Source organism: Mytilus edulis, chromosome 11, assembly GCF_963676685.1.
Source record: "Mytilus edulis chromosome 11, xbMytEdul2.2, whole genome shotgun sequence".
Lineage (NCBI taxonomy): Eukaryota > Metazoa > Mollusca > Bivalvia > Mytilida > Mytilidae > Mytilus > Mytilus edulis.
The window spans coordinates 53,245,201-53,272,296 of record NC_092354.1 but is presented as its reverse complement, the minus strand read 5'-3'; the positions used below and the strand labels follow the sequence as shown (position 1 = coordinate 53,272,296).

General features: G+C 31.2%; 1 protein-coding gene across 1 annotated transcript; it reads right to left on the bottom strand.

The window, feature by feature from the left end:
• Positions 1–1,940: 1,940 nt before the first annotated feature.
• LOC139495812 (uncharacterized) lies at positions 1,941–27,096 on the bottom strand (the record flags this gene model as incomplete). Its single annotated transcript, XM_071284188.1, is given in 6 exon segments — positions 1,941–8,121; positions 10,279–12,081; positions 13,055–13,484; positions 17,056–19,908; positions 23,968–24,128; positions 26,991–27,096. Coding segments are annotated over 4 exon segments (5,094 nt in total). The 3' UTR covers positions 1,941–8,121.

The window sequence follows — 27,096 nt, the reverse complement described above, 5'->3', positions numbered from 1 at the left end:
CTTTACTCTCCATCTTTCTTGAATCAGAAACCATATAATGGCAGTAATATATAGAGCAAACCACAGATGACCAATTCTTCTTTTTTTTTTCCTAAAAATTTTAAACTTGTATTTGTTTTTTTGTTAGAATTTTTTTGGTATTCTTTTGAAAAACTTTTGATTTTTTTCTTTTATTTTTCTCTATCAATTTTTTTTTTCTTCTTCAAAATTTTACTTTAGAAATAAAACAAAACATAGACAAATTAGTTAGCAGCAGAAAACTCAAACTGTTCTTAAGAATAAGTAATTATAAGAAGTATTACAATTAACTTAATTATGATTATCTGTAATTGTATTACCTGCATTGTAAAGAATAATTTATATACCTTTGTATATTATCATGATTATGTATTGTGTTTTGATAAAATAAAATAAATATAAAAAAAAAAGACCAATGAACCATGAAAATTAGGTCGAGGTCAGATGAACCATGCCAGGCAAACATGTACAGCTAGCAATGCTCCATACAACAAGTATAGTTTACCTATTACTTATAGTTTAAGAAAAATAGACCAGGATACAAAAACTTAACACTGAGCAATGAATCATGAAAATGAGGCCAATGTCAAATAAAACCTGTGCGACTGACATAAAGATCATAAAATATTTTCATACACCAATTATAGTTGACCTATGGCATATAGTATTAGATAAAAAGACCAAAACTCAAAAACTTAACTTTGACCACTGACCATGAAAAGAGGTCAAGGTCAGATGAGACCTGCCAGTTGGACATATACGCCTTACAATTATTCCATACAACAAATATAGTAGACCTATTGCATAAAGTATGAGACAAGCAGACCAAAACACAAAAAACTTTTCTATAACCATTGAACCATGGAAATGAGGTCAAGGTCAGATGAGACCTGCCAGTTGGACATGTACACCTTACAGTCCTTCCATACACTGAATATACTAACCCTATTGCTTATTGTATCTGATAATGGACTTGACCTTGTTCACTGATCAATGAAATGAGGTCGAGGTCAAGTGGAAACCATCTGACGTGCATGAGGACATTGCAAGGTACGCACATACCAAATATAATGATCCTAATACTTATAATAAGAGAGAATTCAACATTACAAAAAATCTGAACTTTTTTTTCAAGTGGTCACTTAACAATGAAAATGGGGTCAATGACATTTGACATGTTATTGACAGAAACTTCGTAACATGAGGCATCTATATACAAAGTATGAAGCCTCCAGGTAACGTTAACTGAGTAATTTTTCATAGCATAAACTATAAAGTAAGTGCGTTACATAAAGCAGTATGCACTACAATTTCAAAATAAAGCATTATCTATAAATTATTTCTATATACATGTATCAAGATTTTTTTTCTCAATGTTCAGTACAGTATAATAAATAACAAAATATCATGAGGACCTAAGAGCTAGGGTTCCACAGGTAAGAAAACATTAATATCCTATAAAATTGTATTAAAAAAACTCGTCCAAATACCATATCTGCTCATTAATTATCATTCCATTGAAGGAAAAAACATCTGAAGTTACCAAATTATAAAGAATTTAGAAATAACATGGAAGCTTATTTTAGGTAAAGTTAAAAACTTTTGGACATAAACGTACACCAATGAAACAGCAACCTAAAACATGAAAAAAGCCAAAACCAACATCTAACGGGTAACTGTCTTTCACAACAAACAATAGTCTATTCTATTTGTCAAGTTCTGGGCTAACAAATTTCAACACTGCTTTCAAAGATTTGTTTTCCATACAAAAGGCAAACAAATATATCAGATTCAATTATTGGGATAATTAAGGTTATATAATTGATGGATGATGTAATATTACTACGATAAGTGCTGCTATCATGAAAAAGTTTTCTTCAACAGAACCAATGACATCTGCATAAATTAACAAAACACATGCATAAAATTGAATTTGTATTTATTTTTGGTCTAAATACATATATAGCTTTTATAAACAACCAACAATGTAGACTTCATAGAATAAGACAAACCTTTTACCATTATAGTTATTTGTAAACATGCAATAATTATCAAAATAAAAATTAAGATACATATACTGGTATAATATAAAGTCTAGTAAGGTAAATATACAGAGATATATCTAAGTTGAAATTTACAGGACTAAATCAATGTAGCCTTCTATTCCATATATAATTGAGAGATTATTCAACATAAAAAAAGAAAAAGTTGTAAAGAATCAACTTAACTTCAATATTTTACAACTTGAAAAATATAATAACTGATCCAGGGTTTTCACCAAGATCTTGACCAATCACATTCAAGAATAGATCCAGTAACCACATTTCATTTACAAGGCATCTGCTAACATTCCATTCTACTTTTAATTATTTTCTTTTAATTATTATATCAGCCAATGAAATGCTTATCTCCAAATATTTAAGTGTGCATTTTTTTCATCAAAACTAGAGGATCTGGAGATGTCTTCTAAACAGAAAGTTAATCATGACGTTTTCAGGTCCTTGTAAGCAACACCTTAACAAAAGATCTCCAGTTTGATCAGATTGGGTCAAACATATATAAACTATGATTTTAAATTTGACTAGCAAAAAAAGAAATTAAAAATCTCTTATTTGATGTCAAATCTCCCCATCCCCATTCTCTTCCTTCTTAATAAGAATTTTGTGTTTGTGGATAACCTAAGTTACCAAGGCCCAACAGAAAATGATGTATATTTTGGCATTAACTTAAAACTATTATATTCACAAGTAGAATATTGAATTCACACCAAAATAAAATCTATATTCCAGCATTTACCATTAATGCATTTTGAATCTAAATATTCAAATTGGAATAAACTATTTCATACTGTCAAGGAATGCTTATTTATCATTGAAAGTTAGGTCCCAAAGGACCCACAGTTTAGGTTTTTTTGTTGTGAGACAATGTCATAGATTTCTTTGTTATTAAAAAGCTCAACATAAACAACAACAAACTTTCTCGTATAAAAAGGTGAAAAACACAGTAGACTAAGTTAGCATTGACTAGATTATATCCATAAATGAATATACATGCAAATACTGGTAAAACTGCTAAATAGCATGAACAAGACTAGTGAGAGTTGTCGAATTATAAGTCATGTGACTTACTATTCAGCTTTAAATAAAATAATATACTACAAACAAATCACAAAAATACTGCAGTTTCATTTTCTTATGAAGGGCACGGGGCACCTTATGGAAATTGGAACTGTAATTTCTGAAATGTTTTCATGACATTGTCTCACAAAAAAAAACCTAAACTGTTGGTCCTTTGGGGCCTAGCAATCATTAATTATTTTTTTTGATTGTGTAACAATGTGCCAAAATGCATGATTAAACAAAGTCATTTCCATAAATGCTGCATACAATTAATACTATCAAAATTTCAAATGCTATATATTATTTTTGCGACACCTATCTCATCACAATATTTTCAATAAAAAACAAGAACAAAATTTAAGAATTTACAAGTGTCATATCATCAAAACATGATACATCACATCCAGTCTAATACAAAAATAGAATAAAAAAAAATCCCTTAAAATTGACAGTTATTACAAGATGTAGGAAATTAAGTCTGCATTTTGTTATAAACATATACTGTGGGTGATGCAAATTACCATATTTTTTTTGGTAATTTAATCATTTTCAAATAATCTGCATAATAGTATCAGACATATCAATGAGAAATTAACTTAAATTACAATGTATATAAAATTGAATTGTGAATTTTATGAGAAATGAACAAAATTTCAAATAAAACAAAGCATTAAAAAATAACGATTTCAAAGAATGCTTTATTAATAGCGACTATCATAACAAAATTTTAAAGCAGTTTTAACATACCAGCTGGTCAGTACCCTAAAGCCAAAAACCTAATAAGAAAGAAAACGTGTCAACTTTACTATCAAATATAGAAAAAAATACATATATAAATGGATATAAAGCATTTTGGCAATATCTGGGAAGCACAAACAAGTTATTATCCATATTTTAAGGTACACAATTTATGAACTTGTAAATCTTTTCAAGTAGCACTATTTAAATCAATTATGAAATGTCACATGTCAATCACATGGTATTTAGTATAATGGCTGAAGGGTAAGTATCTTAAACATAATACATAGAACCAATATTGAATTCTGTTTATGTAATTTTGTAAAGACTTATTGTTTAACAAGCTTTTAAAATTTCAAGAATGTTGGGTATACTTTCTCAATTAGATGACATTCTAGCACACAGGATTAATTCCCTACCCTGACTTAATTTTCATCATTCCAAAACCTGTATTTATACTTTAAACCTATAATTATGAATAAATATGAACAGGTACGCTTTGCTTTGATTCCAGACCAATAGATCTTTTAAACAATTAAAGCATTGACTAATTATATCTGTTTTATTATGTCCATTAAAAATTATTATGGCACCTTAAATCTTTGTATTTAGTAACAGTAAATTAACATCTTTGAGAGGGGGTAGGAGACGTCCTGATCCCGAAATCCCGAGCTTAAAAACACCAGATCCCAAAATCCCGGGCTTAAAATCACGAAATCCCGAAATTGGAAAAAAAGAATTCCCGGATCCCGAAAGGGTCAATCCCGAAATCCCGAGCTTAATAATACCCTATCCCGGAGTCCCCATAAAGGACCTATCCCCCCTCAACATTATATGCATACAAAAAATAAAAACAAAATTCCTCTATCACAAATAATTGCAATTAGTTTTATGAGGATTGGAAATTAAATTAAGTGAATTTTCACTTTTACAAATTCTTATTTCAATGTATCTTTAAAGGAAGACAATTTATGACCCGTCACATTAAGACTTATAAAGTGTGGATTCATTATTTTTTGTTGGATACCAATTTTTCATGGATTTCGTGGGTACAGGTAAACCACGAAATTAAATGTTCAGCTAAGGACAAATTTTTCTGTAGGTTTGTTTGCAGGTTTCGGCATGAAATTGAATATCCACGAACAAGCAAGTTTTCCTTAATCCACGAAAATTGGTAACCATGGAAATAAATGAATCCACAGCAGTTCATAGCAATACATTACAAATTTAATATACTAGATGAAAAACATATGTCATAAAACAGAATAACATAATCTTCAAATAAACAATTTAAATTGTCAATTTGATAAAGTATCTTATGATAGCACAAATAGAATCCAATATAACCAAAATAATCAAAAAACATTATAACAATTTCTAGAATAAACAAGCAATAACAAAAATGAAAAATAAAATGCTGAAAAAATCATGAATTATATGCATTAGAAAAAAGAAAAATAAAGCATAACTTTCTATTACATTAGTCAAATACTTGTATATATTGAGGACAAAAGTGTGTTGACAAAACACGACAAGGACATCTTACAAAAAAAATCTACTGGAACCATGCATAAAACAGTACAACCATTTATTTATAAAACTTTCATATAGTCCTACACAAAAATCTGAAAGAAGAATTAATCAGAAAATATAATGAATGATACCTTAATCATCCAGTGGGAAGAGTTTGATTTTTATAGAATGAATACTCTTTCACAAAATTTCCAAGAATTTGTTTTTGTTCAATAGACATATTTACACTTGTATGCAAATTTGTCTGCCATTAATAAAAATCAAACAAAATGCAACAAATTATTGCATCCCAATTCAAAAACATTTGATGGTATACTAAAGAAATATTGTTTTTTATGTCAGAAGGTTGTTTACAGAGAGATCTGTGACAAAATTCGACTAAAGGAGAAGGTCCAGTAAGACCCCTTTTTGACCCCAAAATATAGCAGTTTTACAAAATTGTTAAAATGTAAACTTTTAGTTATTCATTGGACAGTAGAATGCTTCTACTACATAAATATGGGTTGTTTTTGACAATTTAATGCACATATATTGGGTACTAGCACCATTAAATCATGCTAAATTACTGAAATCATCACAATTTTAGCATTTTAGTTAAATTTTAGACGGTTTTCGTGTAAAACAAAAGTGGCCGCATTCGTGTTCATTCTTTATTTTGAAATGTAAGTTGTATTCTATGATAATACATAACATATATATATAAACATGATAAAGGTTGAGGATGAACACGGATGCAGCCACGTTCATTTTTGACAAAAAACCATCTGAAAAGTGACATTTTTAGGCATATTTGGTAGATTTTTGATATTTGAGCTTGAATCGGATCATTTTTAATGATTAAATCAGTTAAAATCGTTCACATGAAATAAAATAGACACTTCCGTGTTTAAAAAGTGGTCAAAATCTTTCATCAGATGAACCTGAAATTTGAGGCCAAAATCGGTCATTACCTACTCCTTTCATATTTTAAGATGCATCTATTGTCATGATTGTAAATATGTTAAGATAAAAACAAAAGTTATCTATGCAAATTACAAAAGGTCCACAGGTTTTTCAGTTAACACTCATGAAAATAAAATAATGATAAATATGTTAAGATTTCCAATAAATACTTAACAATACATGACAAAAATCCTCTTAAAGGGACATAACTCATATAAATATAATAACAAAGAGAAAGACATAAAAAAGGAATCATATAAAAATTGCCATTTATTGACATGATAGAAGCTTTTGATTTTTAGTGAAGCAATTTATAATACTGAGAATATACTTAACGGTGGTGAATTTTGGAGAATTCCGTACGGAAAATATGTAATAAATATGAAATTAACATACGAAAGTATGGTTACCCTAGCCCTATAAAGGGTGTAAAGATCCAGAGAAGTAGAAGAAGAAAGTAGTCTAACAAATGAATAAGAATTTTATTAGATTGAGAAAAATATTTTAATCCAAATTTAATAAATGGTTTGAGTATCAAGGACAAGATTAAATGTACAAATTATTGTTCTGATTCAAACTATAAAATAATTATGAATCAGTCTAATAATTATAATTAATGTCATTAGTACTGTAATAAATTGTTTTTTTAATTAAAAACATTCTTGAAAAAGTTGTCATGGACACTTATGCTAAACAATATAATTGTTAACAGCATAATATTCATTGGCTAAAACATATATTTAACTCATATTTCTATAAATTGCCTCGAAAATAAAAATACAACAGCTAGTAGTAGAAGAAAATTCAGATATAAATCATGCATATAATCATGATAATGATTAATGTTTTAATTTACCTTGATTATAATCATTTTAAACACTTTCTTCAATTAAAAACATTCTTGAAAAAGTTGTCATGGACACTTATGCTAAACAATGTAATTGTTAACAGCATAATATTCATCTCATTAAACATGTTAAAATTTGATCAAATTACAAAAAAAAAAAATCCTTATTTAAGTAGAAATTTTCAATTAGCCATAAAGTACCAATCATTTTGATTTTTTTTTTTCTATAAATACTTTTACACTTAAATATTATCGGTGGAAAATCCAAAGGATAGAAAATATCAAAGTTTTTTATATTTAAGGTGGTACCTAACACTACAGGGAGATAACTCTGTAAAATCAGCTAAACGTTTTAATTACGTTGTGTTGTTAAGGGAATATTAAGCTTCTCAATGATCAAAATAAGTGTTTGTCAAACTGCTATATAACCAGTGTAATTTTTCTGATAAAACGGTTGGTTCAAATTTTTTAAAATTTTTATATTTTTGTAAAAGGGTCAAAGTAAATATTTTGTCAAAATTTTAAGAAAATTAAACGAGCCAAATTAATTTTAGTTAAAGTACCACCTTAAGTAGAAATGTTCTGATAAGTCCTAAACATGCTAAATGATATTTTCTATAGATACTTTGCACTTCAGTAGGGAAAGATGACACTACTTGACTAAGATAGAAAATTAACATAAGAGGAGCTGCCAGCTCCTGCATTAATGAACAACATAAGTAAATGACATGACAAGAGACAAATAATCCTATAACATCCAATCAAAACACAGAAGGAATGGTACAATCCAATCACATGATTCTTTTAGTCCAATGGTGATGAATTAAAATGATGATATATACACATGATTTACAGATGCATGAAGTTTGTTATGGTTTGAACACATATCTTTGTTTTCTAAGCCTTCATACTTCTTTAAACAACCTGCAAGAAAAAAAACATACCATGAATCATCATGATCATGTGTAAGTGTAATTCATCAATATAATACAGGGGAAAAAATTAACGGTCCCCCAGTCGCCAATGGCGACCAGAAATTGACCTGGGCAATCTTTTTACTCAGTTGTGGTAGCCCAGGTGCGAATTGAAAACAAGTTCTTGACTGACTGACTAAAAATCTTTTTAAAATGTATTGCATCAAAGTCGCGGTCGCGATAAACAAGGATGTCAAATCAGTGTTTACCTGTGACTAAATATAGTTCACGTTAATTCAGGTCACTGATTGGTCGTCTATTTAAAGTCAGAATGTATTGTATGCTTCCAAGGATAACAAGAGAGGTGTTCCGATGGTCATTAACAATATAAAGCAATCACGGTTTTGGCTTCAAGAAAGCGAAGAAAGCCAGGGAAGATGACAATAGCATGTCATGAAGTAATATCAGTCAAATAAAAGAAAGTATGATATATATAATGCTGCTAAGAATCTGGAAAACAGTACCTTTTGTAGTTAAATTTTCAAAGCCCACGTGGTGTACAGAGAATGAAGGTCAAAAACGAAAGTAGAGTATTGTCGACCACAATAAATAACATTTATAGTTAAAAATGATTTATGTTTCTTACTAACTGAACAGTTTACAAAAAAAAAGAAAATCAGAGAAGATATCAAGTTCATGACAACGCTTTTGGAATACATGAAATAGTCGCAAAAAAGGGGGGGTTCATTTGTTTACAAATGTACGTAGTTTAATACGCAAAATGAATCGACCAAGATATTTAATAAATAAGATTATTATAGAAATAAAATGAAATATTTCATCTATCATCTTCATGTATTCCAGAACAGAGAATTCTTTAGTTGTCTTTAAAAGATATGTAAAAAAATTCTTGTACACAGGGCATGAAGATTCCCATTTTGCAAATGATTTTTTTTTTAAATGAAATTTGATTGAAGTCAACAACAAAGATAATAAAAAAATAACTTTTTCCCAGGCATTTAAATCACCTCCAAGTATGCTCAGAATGCAGGATTTTGAGTCTGAAATTTCAAAATTTTCTTAGGGGGCATGCCCCCAAGCCCTACCTAGGAAGTTCAGCCCGCTTTGCGGGCTTCACCGGTGATAGTAAAATTATGTGGGCTACTGACTTTTTGTCTGGGCTAACTGATTTTCAAGTCTAGTAGCCCAGGTGGCTACTGGCCTTCATAAGTTAATTTTGACCCCTGTAATATAACATGTATAAAACAGAAAATATTACATATCAATCATCATTTGAAAAAAATGTTTTGTTTCTTAAGCATGTTTAGCATCATTTGAGTCTCCAAAACACTGTTTTTTAACATATGAAGTATGTGGTGCTACCTCTTTAAACTTTGACTTTTGGATTTGACAGTTTTTTGGTGATATATGTGATATTGGACAACTTTGTGTTCTGTCTGCTTATTGCAAACCTAGCGAGAAAGGCATGTACCATGTCAGACTATCTGGATCATGTATTTTTTCATAGATCATTGACATTGTTTTTATGTCTATTGTTTTGATGGATGTTAATCAGCATGATCAGGTCTTTGTGGTCTGTTGTACTCTCAAATAGCATATATAGGTTTTGGTAATTAGTGATTTTCTGTCATAATAATTGAGTGTTTTCATGGACCTCGTTGGTACAGAGTGACCAAGAATTGAAATAACCTCCAAAGTGCATGCTTTCCTCAACAAGGTACCCACGAAAATATATGGATCTACACAGTACATTTGTACTTAAAGCCTTAAAGATTATGTTACCATATTACATGTACATAAGATAAATTGTAGTTCTTTAATTTCAGCATTTCTCACCTTTATTTTTTTATTGAAATAGTTTATCAAACTTAATGCAGTTCAATTTAAATATCAATGATCAGGGGAGATAACTTTGTTACACAAATTTACTCAATCAAGAGGGAGATAATTCAATCAAATCGATTACCTGAACATGCTAAATAACACTTTTATGGTTGAAAATGGGTCTACCAATTTCTTGTAAGTTTTTTTTGGAATTGTCCATTTACAAGAATAAAAGTGTTATTTAGTTTTAAAGTAAATCTGAGTAATTATATCCACCATTATGCTTGTTAATGGGTCTACCAATTTCTTTTATAATTCTTACCTATTTTTTCCACATCATATCAACTGGCCAGTTTGTAGCGTCTTCCACCCTGAGTTCTCTGCCTGACGTAGCTATATATGGTTTATATCCACGAGACGTGAAGAAACTTAAGACTTCCTGTGTTACTGTCCCAGACTTTAACCACATCCATTCCATAAAGACAGCCTGGACATCCACTATCTCAAAAAATTTAGTCCCCCCTTTTAGCACATATCCCTCATATCCTTCGACATCCATTTTCATAATTATTTTTTTGAAATTAAATCCTGGTATATTTAACAAGTCGTCTAATTTAGCAGTTACAACATCTTCTCCGATTTTTCCGTTCACGTTGCTACCTTGAACTTTATTTGCATTGCTACGGTCCATCACAAATGTTCCGCCAACATTTTTCTCATCTTTACCCAAAGAGACAGTACCTCTAGTGTCGGATAACGCATTGTAAATCAATGTTATCTTACTTCCTAGATTGTTTTCTATGATAGAATTGCACATACGTTGCACATTAGAAGTCAATGGATCTACCGCAATAACATTCCTCCCAAACTTAGCTACACCTAATGTGTAGACCCCTAAATTAGCACCTAAGTCAACAAATTGTAAGTCTTCATCAGGTTTAAGTAATGAAATAACACTATTGACTAGTCCTGTTTCCCAGCCTCCATCTCGTAAGATACTACCACTTACCCACTGGTCAACAGATGGGTCATAAACAAAGATAGTATATGGTCCAGCGAGGGAGTCACTTATTTTGCCTCTTGTCATTTGTGGAAGATTGAGACAGACGCTATCATCAGCCAGCCATTGTCTTTTATCATGGTGATAAACTTGAACCCCAGAAGTAAACTGAGAAGAAACTTTTGAAGATTTTTTAACCACCGATGTTTTTTTCGTTTTTTTCCACAACACATCAACTGGCCATGTTTGAGATAAAGAAATCTCTAATCTAGAATTAGAGTTAGGATTTATTGGTTCATAACCGAGATCCTTGAAAAAATTCAAAATTTCTGTGGCATCAGATCCACTTTTATGCCACATCCATTCCATAAGAACGGCCTGTACGTCCACTTCTTGGAAGAATTTTTTAGCACCTTTGAATACATGGTGTTCATATCCTTCCACGTCTATTTTCATAATAACTTTTGTAAAATCAAAACCTGGGAGTCGTAGAAAGCTATCAAGTTTTGCCGTTTGTACGACATCATCATATTTCCCACTATAAGCACTTCCAGAATATTTCTCCATGTTCTTTCCCTCCAATACAAAAGTACCTCCTACATTCCCATGGTCTTTTCCAAAAGATACCTTTTCAATCTTATCTGACAAAGCATTTGTCACAACGGTAATCTTGTCCTCAAAATGGTTGGCCAGGATAGATTTACAAAATCGTTGTAAATTGATTGACAGTGGTTCAGCAGCAAATACACGCCTACCAATCTTAGCAACAGCCAATGAGAACACACCTAAATTAGCACCAAGATCCATAAATTGCAGCTGTGAATCTTTATTTAACAGATCAAACATTAGCCTGATCAAATGAGGTTCCCATGCCTCATTCCGTAGAAGTCCTCCGCTAACATGAACATCAGTATTGGCATCGTGAACATATATCGTAACATCTCCCGCTGGTGTATGCAAATTAGCTTTCAAGAAATTGCCTGATGCAGAGCATGATGAGTCATCTGGAACCCATGTTTTTCCATCTCTACGGTAAAAGTTAACTCCATATCGTTTTGAAGATACTTGGTTGGTTTTTTCAGCATGATCAAAAGCTTGATTTTTCTGGACATGGGTTTGAGGCACCTGCAATTGTAATTAATTAACTAATTATATAATATCTATGTTCTTTGTATGTTGAAAACCATTTTACCTTTGCTTTTGTGTTTTTACCTCATAAGTGCATGCTTCAGTGTGTGTCAAAGTTAAAGATGCTTTAAAGGTCTTTTGTGTTGCATGTTTATATATTGATATGAACTCTTGCTTTCTATGTTTAATTGGATGCATATGTTTTTATGTTTTATGTCTTATGTCTTATGTCTTATGTCTGTTGTCTGTATGTCTGTATGTATTATGTCTTTACGTCTTATGTCATGTCTGTATGTCATTATGTCCTATGTATTTATGTCTTATGTCTTATGTCTTAGGTCTGTTTGTCTTATGTCATGTCTTATGTCATGTCTTTATGTCTTATGTATATATGTCATTATGTCTAATGTCTTTATGTCTTTATGTCTTTATTTCTTGTGTCTTGTCTTTATGTCTGTATGTCTTGTCTGTATGTATTATGTCTTTATGTCTGTATGTCTTTTGTCTAAATGTCTTTATGTGTTTATGTCTTAATGTTGTGTGTCTTTACGTCTTATGTCATGTCTGCATGTCTTACGTCTGTATGTCTTATGTTTTGTCTTTATGTCTTATGTCTTGATATCTTATGTCTGTATGTCTGTATGTCTTATGTCTGTATGTCTTATTTCTGTATGTCCTTTGTCTTATGTCTTATGTCATGTCTTTATGTCTTATGTCTTTATGTCTTTGTCTTTATGTCTTATGTCTTGATATCTTATGTCTGTATGTCTTATGTCTGTATGTCTTATTTCTGTATGTCTTATGTCTTATGACATGTCTTTATGTCTTTATGTCTTATGTCTTTATGTCTTATGTCTGTATGTCTTATGTCTTGATATCTTATGTCTGTATGTCTTATGTCTGTATGTCTTATGTCTTATGTCATGTCTTTATGTCTTTTGTCTTTATGTCTTATGTCATTATGTCTTACCTGCTGAGATCTATCTTGCTGATTTTGGCTTCTTTCAGGTGTATCAGCTCTACCTTCCTTATACAAAGATGCTTGTTGCCCTCTTTGTTGTTGTGTCTGTCTAGGCTGTTGTTGTTGCTGAACTGCATTTGGTTGTTGTTGTTGTGACTCTCTAGGCTGTTGTTGAACTGCATTTGGTTGTTGTCTTTCATGCCGAGTTGACTTTCTAACAGAAGTTTCTGGTCCGTTTTTGAATGGATTTCCAGACTTTTTCCTTCTCCAAAGTACGTCAACAGGCCAACTTCCAGGATATTGTGTATCCAATACAAGATTACTGCCAGGACTGAATGGTTCATAGTTATATCTGGTGAAGAATTGTATGATTTCTTGAGCACTGGAACCATCTTTTTGCCACATCCATTCCATGAGCACTGCTTGAACATCTACAGTTCTGTAATAAGTAGTTCAATATTAAATACTGCTTAAACTTTAGATTACAAATTACTGTAAATTCAGATATATTTGTATTGTTTGTGATGCAAAATTTGGAACAAAAAAGGCTCCATCAAAAAACAAATTCAATTGCTTAACTATAGATTGGGGTGCTCATTTTCGCCGGGGACACAATTTCGCCGTTTAAGGATTTTGAGGTGTAAAAACTTCAAAGGATGGCTGAAACGGAAGAAATGTACCCGTAAATTATATTTTTATAACAAATATAATATTTTTTTTAAACTGAGACAAAATTGCGGCTCCTATCGAAAATGACAGAAAAACGGACAACGATTTTCGGACAATTTCCTGAATAAAAAACACGATTTCAAAGAAGTATTTCTAAGTAAAAATTTGACTGAATGCCCTAATTTTGAATTCTTTATACCTTTCAAATGTCTGCTATTCATCTATAATGCAATTGATTTGATACAAATTGTTAAAAGCTGCGGTTATTTGGTTTTAAATAGATGTGTAAAAATGGCGAATATGTGTCCCCCATTGACAAAACATCCGTAAATTTCAAACACCCTATAATCTAACTTTTCAGATGATTTTCTTAAAACAAACCGGTTTTCAAGCTTAAGTATATTTTGCATTTGAAGTTATCTTCATATAGAAATATCAGTATACTTCAAAAACATTTAGACCTGAACATAAACTGTGGAAAACATGGAAAGATGTGGCGAAAATGAGCACCCCACTATAGCAATAAAAAAAACAAAAAAACACAAATGCATTTTCTTTTTTCAAAAAGAGTCCCAATGTCCCCTGCATTGGACCAATAACTAATATAGTATTAATCATTGTTAATAGACCTATTTAGGATGGTGACCCCATAATTACTGCATGATTTTCAGGTACTTCTTTTTAAAATGCAAAGCATAATCCTAAATATCTTTTTAAGCCGAATGTTTACTTACAAATGACTTATATAATTAACTTTATCATGTTTATATATAATTCCTCTTAAACAGTTAAACATCAGGAGCATACTTGGAAAATAAGATAAAGAAATAAAAGAAAAATTGATCTGTCTCCCATTTGGAAAAGAGTTGCTTTTCTTTTGTCATGTTTGTACATGTTGTATGTATATTTTTATTTCCTCCAATATTGAATTGCAAGTAATCAACTGCCCTTTTATTTCACCCCGCCTAAAAAAATGCTATCATTCTCAGGGGTGATCACAGAAGAAGTGAGGGACTATGCCACCTTAGAACTCCCCATTTCACTCCAGAGAACCTCATGACAGAGGTTTATGTGGCCCTTGATTTTCTTGATTACAATTCTAAATGTTTTTATATTTCAAACAAAGGCAAGAAAAGAATAAAACATTATACATGTTATAAAATTCGTAAAATGCCAACAATCAATTCAATTCTGAAAATAGATTTACTGAAAGTCATCAAAGTCATCAAAGAAGGACAAATATAAATCATAGGAAACATTTTTTTACCTTTTAAGAGGTATTTCTACCTCTTATTTTTTTACTTAGAACCTGCTAATTGCTACATCTAATTGCTTTAAATTCCTGATATTTTCTTCTGGTCCTAAATATACATAAACTATTTGCCACTGGATGTCATCAAATTACTTTAAATTATTTTTTAGAATGCATTTTTTAAAGCTGATTTTTCCCCTTTTTTCCATATGACACATGTACATGATGTATGATCATGATGATGAAGACATACTCTAGATCTATCAATCAGTTTAATTTATGTCTGGAGCTGGCATGTCAGCTAATACTCCTTTTTATATCATTTATGTATCTTTGTCATTTTGCATAGTTTCTTTTTATCTATTCTGACGTCTGACTCTGACTTCTTTTCAACTGAGTTTTACTGTGATTATTGCTGTCTGTTTGTTTGTCTACATTAGCTTTAGGTATAAATATAGTCAGGAGTGAGTGACCTTTGTCAGTCTTGTATGATTTTTTATTTTAGTTCATTTATATATTTCTGAGTTTAATTTGACATCCATTATCATTTTATTACACAAATTCACTATTATCATGATTACAGCAATCTCTTTACACTGTAAGCAAAAAATTAAGAAATTGTACATCCTGGTAGAAAAATATCATGAATATATAGGAAAATCATCAAAAGGGTTGAAATATATATGATAAATGGGTACAGCTTGTGTAAATAACATAACAAGTTTAAATTAATTGACTACAATATCTATATTAACTAAGAACTCAAACACTTTAGTCCTTCATATTATCATATAACAGTACACCCAAGAAAAAAAAGCGTAGGAGGAGTAAATGAAATAATACCTCTTTTAGCATACCATGTATACCATACCTTCAAAGTGTCTGTGCTATAAAAAATCATTTATGTAAACATTGATCATGACTTATCATTATTTAAATTTTGAAAAAAATATACAGCAAAATAATTTTCATGATTTTTGGGGGGATTTTTTTCTTCTTCTAAAACATGTAAAATTAAAGCTGATAAAAAACAAATGACATGTCTATCTTAAATGTTTTTAGGTATTTCATATTGCAATAAGCTTTTAATAAAAATAATCACATGTGGTAAAGTTTTGCCCACTTATGTACAAGACTCATTATCTATTAAATTTTATTTGTTTGTTTGTGCCTTTATTATTACATAATGTCAGGGTTAACGTTACTAGTACTACTTCATGTACTTGTACAACATGTTAAAGTAACTTTTATTTACTTGATTAAGTAAAAAAAAATATACTTATATATAAGTCAATTTGTAGGATACTTATACAAGTGAATTTTATTTACTTGTATAGGTAAAAAAAATAATTGACGTAGTTATGTCCCTTAGACATTCAGATTTTTTTACTTATATAAGTGAAAAAGTCATCTTATCTTCATTTCTTAAATTCTTAAGATTTCTTTGCTCTAACAGAATTTTAACGTGTCTGCCCATTGCAGATGTCTTTACTATTCATTTAAGTGTAATTTCATGGACAATGAAAATCCCATTTATCTGTTATCTCAAAAACACTGGTCATTTACATGCCCAAAAGTAGCAATTTTTGAAGGCTTTACGCAAATACCTAAGATCTTTGCGCAATAAGTTTCTTTGTTGAATTAATTAAGAAATGAAACATTGAACTCTATTAAAAAATTATAAGCTAACCTGGGAAAAATCATTAAAGGCATGATTTTAAATCTCAAAACTTGAAAACTTTTGACAGATTGTAAAAACAATTACTTGTATAAGTAAATTTTTTAGAAAATTAAGGTGGGATTATTCAAACATTATAATTTACTTATCATATTATTTTTTTTTCTTCTTCAAGTAAATAAAAATTACTTGTACAAGTAGTACCCCTGACTGAATGTAAAGATGCATTGACAATTTACATTTTTTTTCTATAAAACTTGATGGACATTTTAATGTGGACTCATTTTGGGCTGGTTGACAATTTAACCAGTTTATGTTCATGATGTTAGCTACATTTTTAGCTTTACAAATGGTTGAAAGTGTGATGACCATCAACATGATCAATATAACTAGAATTATTGATATACATACCTAAAGAACTTATCTGCGGCTCTGAGAACATGGTGCTCATATCCTTCCACATCTATCTTCATAATCACTTTCTTAAAGTTAAATCCAGGCACATCTAAAATGTCATCCATCTTGGCTGACAGGACTACATCATCGTATTTACCAATAACAGGACTTCCACTAAATTTGTTCATGTTTTTATCATTGAGAACAAAAGTGCCACCTACGTTCCCTTTATCTTTACCAAATGTTACATTTTCTCTCTTGTCTGACAATGCATTTGTAGCAACAGTTATCAGACTTTCAAATCCATTGGCCGTTATCGAAGCACAGAATCGATGGAGGTTAATGGACAGAGGTTCTACAGCCAAAACATGTCGGCCATATTTTGCAACAGCCAATGAAAATACCCCAAGGTTTGCTCCGAGGTCAATAAACTGAAGCTCAGAGTCCTGCTGTAGCAATGAATACATGAGTTGGGTGAGATGTGGTTCCCATGACCCACCACGAACAAGACTCCCACTTACATGAATGTCGACGGTAGAATCATGAACAAAGATTGTCAAATCTCCAGCATTCGTGTGCATGTTTGCTTTTAATAAACTTTTTGGATCAATGCACATTGATGTGTCTTTGACCCAATTCTGCATGTCCCTTCTGTACATTCGAACCTGTGAATTAGTTTGAACACTTCTGGGTTGTTCAGGTTTGTCCAGATTTTGTGGTGGTGAAATCACTTGCTTTTTCCTCCAAAGAACATCAATGGGCCATGATCCTGATGATGATGTATCCAGTACAACTTTCCTCAATGGGTCAAAGGGTTCATATCCACGATCGTGATAAAATTTGAAAATTTCTTCTGCTCCTGATCCTGCTTTATGCCACATCCATTCCATTAAAACAGCTTGAACATCAACTTTGCTGAAAAAATCGCTAGCACCTTGCAGGGCAAAATGTTCATAACCCTCAACATCCATTTTTATAACGACTTTCTTAAAATCAAATCCAGGTAACTTCAATATATCATCTACTTTTGCGGTCAAGACTTGATCTTGGTACTGACCTCCATATTGAGCCCCACGCTGCTTTTCTGGATTTTTTCCGTTCAGTACAAATGTCCCACCAATGTTTCCCACATCCATTCCAAACGATACAGTTTCTCTCTCATTACCTAAAGCATTTGTTACTACTGTAATTTTATCCTCAAAATGATTATCTCTGATAGATCTACAAAATCTCTGTAGATTAATTGATAATGGTTCCACTGCAACGACTTTACGACCATAGCGAGCAACAGCTAGAGAAAATACGCCCAAATTAGCGCCAAGATCAATGAACTGAGAAGATGGGTCTGCTTCTAATAGAGAAAACATTAGCTGAATTAAATGAGGCTCCCATTGACCATTCCTCATTAATCCACCACTGACATGGACATCAACACTTGGATTGTGAACATAAATTTTAACATCCCCGGCTTGAGTATGCATGTTGGCTAACATGAAGTCTGCATCTACACGACACATACTATCATCATGATTCCATTTTGTCATATCGTGGCGGTACATTTGAACCCCTGTAGATTTTTTTTTAACTTGGTTTGATGTGTTTGGACTATCTTTTGCAACTTGTGCATGAGTATGACCTTTATCTACTCGCTGTCGCCATAAAATATCAACTGGCCAAGCACCTGGAGCACGAACATCTAACAATTTATTACCGTTTGGATTTACAGGCTCATAGCCATGATTAGCAAAAAAGTTAATAATGTCATTAGCCTCTGTCCCAGTTTTGTGCCACATCCACTCCATTAGAATGCCCTGAACATCAACTTTACGGAAAAATCTTTCAGCACCATTCAGTACGTGACTTTCCCAACCTTCAACATCCATCTTGATTATAACTTTTTTTAAGTTAAATTCTGGAATAGTAAGCAAGTCATCTAACTTTGCTGTATTTACTTCATCAGAGTATTGACCTACTACTGAACTACCTTGAATTTTATTTGTGTTTTCATCCTTTGCAATGAAAGTTCCGCCTACATTCCCCTTGTCCTTGCCTAACTTCACTTTCTCATTTTTATCTGAGAGAGCATTGTGCACAACTGTTATAAAATCTTCAAACTCATTTGCATCAATAGATTTACACAAACGTTTAACATTGATTGACAAAGGTTCAACGGCTATCACTTGTTTGTTAAGATTTGCAACGGCAAGGGAGAAAACTCCAATATTAGCACCAAGGTCAATAAACTTAAGGTCATCATCCTTTTCAAGAAGGGAATAAACCAGCTGAATCAAATTTGGCTCCCATTCGCCATGTTCCACTAAGCTAGCGCTAACATGAACATCATCAGAGGGATCATGAACAAAAATTTTAACTTCCCCAGACGGTGTATGCATTTCTGTTTGTACAAACTTTTCTTTTTCAATTTGACTGCATACTTTACTATCTGTTACCCATTCTTTCTTGTCATTTAGCTGGAGTACATCAAGTAAGTTCTCCTCTCCTCCATTCTCCTCTTGCAAGTCTTTGGTTGTAATTGAATTTTTATCTTTTTGGTATTGATTACTTAGATTGTCTTCCCTTTGTTCGATTTCCGTCTCTGGTTTATTATTTTGTGACTCAGTTTTTTCTGGTATAAAAAGTAAGTTGTTATCAGATTCAGTTGCGGTTTTCTCAAAGTTAGCTGGATGTGCCTTATCACTTGCCATTGTGAAAACATTGTTTTTAGCGACACCCTTTCTGCCATTATTATACAAACTGTCTAAACGAAGTGAGCCGTTACCAAAGGTGTTGTTGACAAACCATATTGTGGATAGGACTGTTATCCCAAACAGGAAAAGTAATAGAGTCTTCTTCTTCCTCATGTTAAGTCTGAAAACATAAAAAGAAACACACACTTTAAGAAAGGTCAATTTTCAAATATTTACAAAACATCTTACAAGTGGATCAAACAGGGTGTACATGTTGTATTTGGCCAGATCAGAGTGCAACTTTGTAAAAATAAATAAACAGCTGCGCCATGAGCGCATGATACGCCCAACGTCTTATGTGGAAGTCTTATGCAATAATCATAAATAGTTTATGAGAAAGATTTAAGCAATAACCATATTGTTTTAGAGACACGGCGGGACATGTGAAACCCCCACCCTGTTTTTTTTACAAAAACTAAATATTACCAAAATAAAATTTTGAATCAAAACCAAAAAGTATACAGATCTTTAGATTAATATATCAAAGAAGTGTGTAAAGATTTAAGCAATAATCATAACTTATTTTTGAGATACAGCGTGACATGTAAAAAACCCTCCCCTGTTTTACAAAATACTCAATAACTCAAAAATAAAATTTTGAATAATCACCAAAAAGTATACAGATCTTTAGATTAAAAGAACAAAGAAGTGTGTAAAGTTTTAAGCAATAATCATAAACAGTTTTTGAGATACGGCACAACATGTAAAAAAAAACCTCCCCCTTTTTTACAAAATACTAATAACTCAAAAATGAAATTTTGAATCATCACCAAAAAGTATACATATATTGAGATTAATATAACAAAGACATGTGTAAAGTTTTAAGTAATAATCATAAATAGTTTTTGAGATATGGCGCGACATGTAAAAAAAACCTCCCCCTTTTTCACAAAATACTAAATAACTCAAAAATGAAATTTTGAATCATCACCAAAAAGTATACAGATATTGAGATTAATATAACAAAGACATGTGTAAAGTTTTAAGCAATAATCATAAATAGTTTTTGAGATATGGCGCGATATGTAAAAAAAACCTCCCCCTTTTTCACAAAATACTCAATAACTCAAAAATGAAATTTTGAATCATCACCAAAAAGTATACAGATATTGAGATTAATATAACTAAGAAGTATTTTAAGTTTTAAGTCATAATCAAGAATCATTTTTGAGATACAGTGGGACATGTGAAAAAAACACACCCCTGTTTTAGTTATAAAGTGCCGTAACTCAAAAAATTTAAATCTTATTTTCACCAAAAAGTATACAGATCATTTGACCATCATAAGAAACAACTATATTAAGTTTCATGAAATTTGAATAAGTCGTTCTCAAGTTACGGTGCGTCTTGTTTACGCCGGACAGACAGACGGACGGACGGACACCGGACATTTGTATACCATAATACGTCCCGTCAAAATTTTGACGGGCGTATAAAAAGATGTTGTATGATTGCCAATGAGACAATTCTCCACAAAAGACAAAAGGACACAGAAATTAACTATAGGTCACCGTACAGCCTTCAACAATTAACAAAGCCCAGACGGCATACATTTGTAGTTAGCTATAAATTAAAAGGCCCTGAAATGGGAAAATGTAAAACAATTCAAACGAGAAAACAAACGGCCTAATTTATGTACGAAAATGAATGAAAAACAAATATATACAACACATCAACAAAGGAAGTCGCAAATGTGTAAATAGATCACAAAAATACAATATTTGAAAAAAGAGACTGCAAATAGTAGTACCTTTGTATGACAAACCCAGAAATATTTGCAATGTTTTCATTATTGTGTAAATTGCCAAAAAATCAGGTGTCACAAAAATAAAAATCACCTTTTCAGTTTGCAGCATTCCTGAAATTTAATGCAATTAGATTTGGCATATATGTGCTCATTACTCATAAATTGCAATAATTTCTGTTTTTTTCGCATATATATGACAGTACAGAAAAAAGGTCAACAGCTTACTTACAGCATACTGGTGCATACTCCTTCCATTATAAGATTAGTAATAATGATAAAAAAAAAACGCATGAGTTATCTCCCTTTGAAAAACAAATCAACTCTAATAATCTTTCGTAAAGATGATCGTGATAGGAGCTATATTTACGTGTGACTTTAAAAATAAACACATTGCTTCTTAAATTATTTAATATAACACTTATCCCTCAGAAAAAATAACACATTGATACTAAATATAGTAAATATAACACGTAAGTGTCAGTAACCTTTCTCGTTTACACATCTGGAATACCGTAGGTGTTTACCTCGAACTGTTATAATTTACCAAGTGACAAGGTCTGCTGAAAGCTTTCAACATGTGGTCTATATAGCTTGTCAGCTAAACATAGAGGTCATGTGATAGTATTGGCATACTGTAAATTCAAAATATTTTGAGAGCATTTTTTATTGCAATTTTGTCTTTTTAGAATAAACTGCGATTTTAATTTTTGCAATATGGAAAAAAATCCTGTTTAATATTTATCAAAGGTACCAGGATTATAATTAAGTACGCCAGACACATGTTTCTTCTACATAAGACTCATCAGTGAAGCTCATATCAAAATATTTATAAAGCCAAACATATAAAAAATTTCAAATTGCAAGTTTAAACTTTTAAAACTTGATTAAAACATAGCAATAATTTCTTAACTTACAGTATAACATTAGAATATATCTGGCATGTCTTGGGAGAAAACAAATTAATATAAAAATTAAGAAGATGTGGTATGATTGCCTTGCCAATCATTTTGCCAATGAGACAACAACAAAAATAAATTGTAAAAAATACTTGAACAAGTTCTCAATGCGATACATGTATAGCCTTTTTGCACTCATGTGGCGTAAAGCAAACACCAATCAATTAATCAATCAATTAGACAACTCTCAACAAGAGACAACTCTCAACAACTCTCAACAAGAGACAACTCTCAACAAGACACAAAATGACACAGACATTAACTATCATAGGTCACTACACAGCCTTCAACAATGAGTTAAATCTACATTCATAGTCATCTATAAAACCCCGAAATGAAAAACGTAAAACAATTGAAATGAGAAAAATTATGCTTGATTATCTTTGTGTAAAAATTTTCATTTGAGCTTCAAAATGGCATTTTACTTCAATTTGAATTAAGTATGCACCAGATGACATATACATGACATACATATTGAAGTGAGAAAATAAAATTGTCTTTATTCTCTTTAAGTCAAAAAGATTGATGAGACAGAAGCTATCAACATGATTTAAGATCCAAATATTCACATATGATATAAAACATCAATGGACAAGGTTCCTTACTTGATCATTTTGGCAGGGGTAATTGTCATAATATTTACTGTAATTTCAGAAATTATTGCGATTTTATCATGGTTATCATTGAACATGTTGAAGACAAAATTGTGATTTTAATTTTTGTGTTATTGTGAAAAATCCTGTGTACATGTAATTCATATTAAAAATTTAAAAATAAGAGTTTTAATTATTGTGATTATAACCATGTTATATTTTTGCAATAATTTTTTGATTTACACTACATTAAATTCAGAAATTTACTGCGTGCATTTATTATTGCGATTTTGTCGTTTTAGAGAAAAATATGATTGTTATTTTTACGTATAAAAAAAGTCCTATTTAATTCATCTAAAAAATTTCAAAATTCAAATTCAAATTTTCAAATTCAAATATTTTATTGGACAAAGCACATATGATACAATGCGTATTCCAAGATACAAACACATTAAACATGACAATTTATGCAAATACAACATAAAGAAACATTTCAAGTACTAATTATATATATAATATCACAGTATTACACAGTATTATACTTATGGTAGACCAACTGACATATTATTGAAATAAGAAATACAAAAATGTGAGTTTGAATTATTGAGATTATAACCCTAACTCTAGTTTGGCATTAAAATTAGAAAGATCATATTATAGGGAACATGTGTACTAAGTTTGAAGTTGATTGGACTTCAACTTCATCAAAAACTACCTTGACCAAAACTTTAACCAGAAGTGGGACGAACGGATGTACGAAAGAACGAAACCAGACTAGAAAACATAATGCCCCTCTACTATCATGACTATTGTACATGAACATGTAGGTGGGGCATAAAAATCGTAAAAACACAATAATTTCTGAATTATAGTAATCTACTTACAAGTACATACTATATTGCGTAAAACATGAATTAGTCCATAGTTTTATTGTTTCATGTGTACTTTAGATCTTCTATCTTCATTCCATTTCTTTAGCTCTGGTGTATTAGAAATATAATGTTCTAAAATAAGCTGCCTTCTTCTTACATCATGTTCATTATACCTGTAATTTAAACAAATAACAAATACATTACAGTGTTCTCCCCAGGCCGTTTTAGCGTCGCGCAACCGCGACGCTATATTTTTTCACCGTGATGCTATAATAATTCCCGCGACGCTATAATTATTCCTGCGACGCTATAATTATTTTAAAGATGCTATTTTACTTGTCCTCAATTTTGAACGTTCATCTATTATCGATTATGATCATAAAATTATATCACCTTTAATTGTAATCCCTTTAAGTCGGACACTAAAGGCAATTAAGAGATTAAATAGCCAGGTGTTAATTGCCCTCAGGGTGATAACTGTTTGGATGCAAATATCCCAAGCCGACACTTGTGACATGACTAATACCACGTGTCTGCAATCACCAATTTCGACATGGAAAAATGCAATCACAAAAACAATTCGGAATCTATGTTTTGTGTTACGAAATTTCTAAGATTAAAACGATTTTTTTTTTAAAAAGGTCGTTTATTTGTGCAACTCTCCAAAAAATACTTTCTTTCTCTTCCGGTAATACGAGAGAGCGAGAATTTTGGTTTGAGCTGAAATAAGTTTTATACTTCTTTAAAAAGTTATCATAATTGGCTTAAGTTTATGTTTAATTCATTTAATGCATTAAAAGCGTCTTATTCATTCACAATCTCTTGTCAAACAATGTTTATTCTCGGACTCATTTTCTACGGCCGCCATTGCACATTTTTGTGTAAACTACGGATTGGAACCGGACCAGATATGACAAAAATCTGCATTTTCACGATAATGACAACAGACGGACGGTAGACAGAAAAAATATACCGATAGAGAAAACTACGCATTAATAGACTATTTTTTAGATAAAAATACGTATCATTTTGATGTAAAGATAAGAAACAACAGGGACTTATTCATTTAGTGCCATGAAACAATGAATTTCAGAAACATGATAAAAAAAAAATTTAAATTGATATTTTTTTTGCTACTTTTGCTACTTTATCTTTACTTAATATAATATAAAAAAATAGTGAATTTTGTGTACTAGATATCTTGTTTTGTATATATACAGGTTGCACTATAATGAACCATTCATTCATTTGACTTATTCTTGGGTAACTGAAAGCACATATTTAACTATAAATGAATAAAGAAAACATAAACTGAAACAACTGTTTTTGTTGTTATAGTTTAATTGTATTCTCAGTTATGAATTGAACAATATAAACTAAAACATATAAAGGAAATGGAGCATCAACGCAACGCCACGAATGACATTAAAAAAAATACCGTTATTTTTTTTTTAACGCAAAATGTGATGCTATCCAAAATTTCTGGGGAGAACACTGCATTAAAGCTAAAACAATCTCCATTCAACTTGTAGATCATGTTTATAAAATTAAAGTCCGCCTCAAAACCAGAAACAAACAGACATTTTAGCTATAACAATGTATAACATGTACAAAACCAGGTTTTATCCACCCTTTTCTACATACATGTACATTTTTGTACATGACATAAGGTAAAATAGTGCTTGTACCAAGTTTGGAATAGCACACTGGTTTTCCATACATTATTGTGTTCCTGTTAGCGATAGTTTTATAAGCAGACTGACAAAAAATCTAAGTGAATGTCCGTGATGCCAGTGTTCTCCCCAGGATTTTCTGATAGCGCTGTGGTAAGCGCGCGATGTTGGATTCATTCACCATTAAATGTCAAGTAAAGTCAAACAATAATGATACGCGTTAATTTTAGAAATTTGCCATTACTGCAGCATTAGTAATGGTATCGGCTATGTTCACCCTAATGGCTTGTTCACCCTACGTCCGTTCACCCTGAGTTCGTTCACCAATAGAGTCCGTTCGCCCTACTTAAAGATATAATATTCAGGGCATTGAAGTTGAATAAAACTTATTCAGTATTTCTATGGTACACATTCCTATATTTAAAAGTTAATGGTTTGTTTAGGATCATTATGATCATTAATTGTTCAATGACAAAATAATTCGGATCACTAATATTGTGAAACTTGTCCTTTGAAGGATGAATTATAAAAACAAACGTTTTGTTTTGATAAAATATTCAGCTTGATATTAATAAAAACAATAATGATGTACGAACTGAAAATCATGAAACAGATTTTCAAGTTAATTTATTATAATACTCTGGGACTAGTCTCAGTTGAACTGAATACAATTATTTTGTTAACAAATATCAATAAGATAAATTTATACATTGTATTCCAAGTATTCTACTCTGCAAATAAAGAGAAAATGATAAATATATACAAATATTCTGTCAATTTTTCAACAAACTTTAACATATTTTATTAAAATACTTAAAATTATGCGACTAGACAACAATTAGAAAAAATAAGGGCGAATGGACTCTGGGCGAACAGGTACCAGGGCGAACGGACCCGGATTCATTAGTAATCCAAATAATTATGATGTCTTGCAAGGCTATTTTATGTTTTAGCCATTCTTTTTCTTAATTGCTAAGGACTGGATTCTTTATAAGAATGTTTTAGATCCACTAGACTTAGATTAGATTAGAAATGTTAGATGATTAACCGATTGAGTTTCTTCAGGTAACTTTGTTGGGTTTTTTTTTTCATTGAAAGAACTTAGAAAACTTTTGTATCTATGACTACACTTAAAACTGTGAAGAATATGGGACAGTATTACAATAGCTCAGCCTTGAGGAGAGAAGAAAAGCAGTGTAATTTATAACTATATAAATCATATCCGACTGTCCGATCCACCTCCGCCCGCGGCTTGCAGCTGCAAATATTGTGTTGCTAAAATATTTGAGAAATCATGTTTAGTTAGATAAATGCATCATGCAGTAATTTTGACTCAGTTATGACTTTTACGAAGAACCATACCATTGTTTAACTTTATTACGTGGCAATCGTTACTGATAAAATTCCCAAATTCGTCAGTCGGTGTCACCTGTTCCCTTTGGTACCTGAAATAAGCGTCAAAATGTAC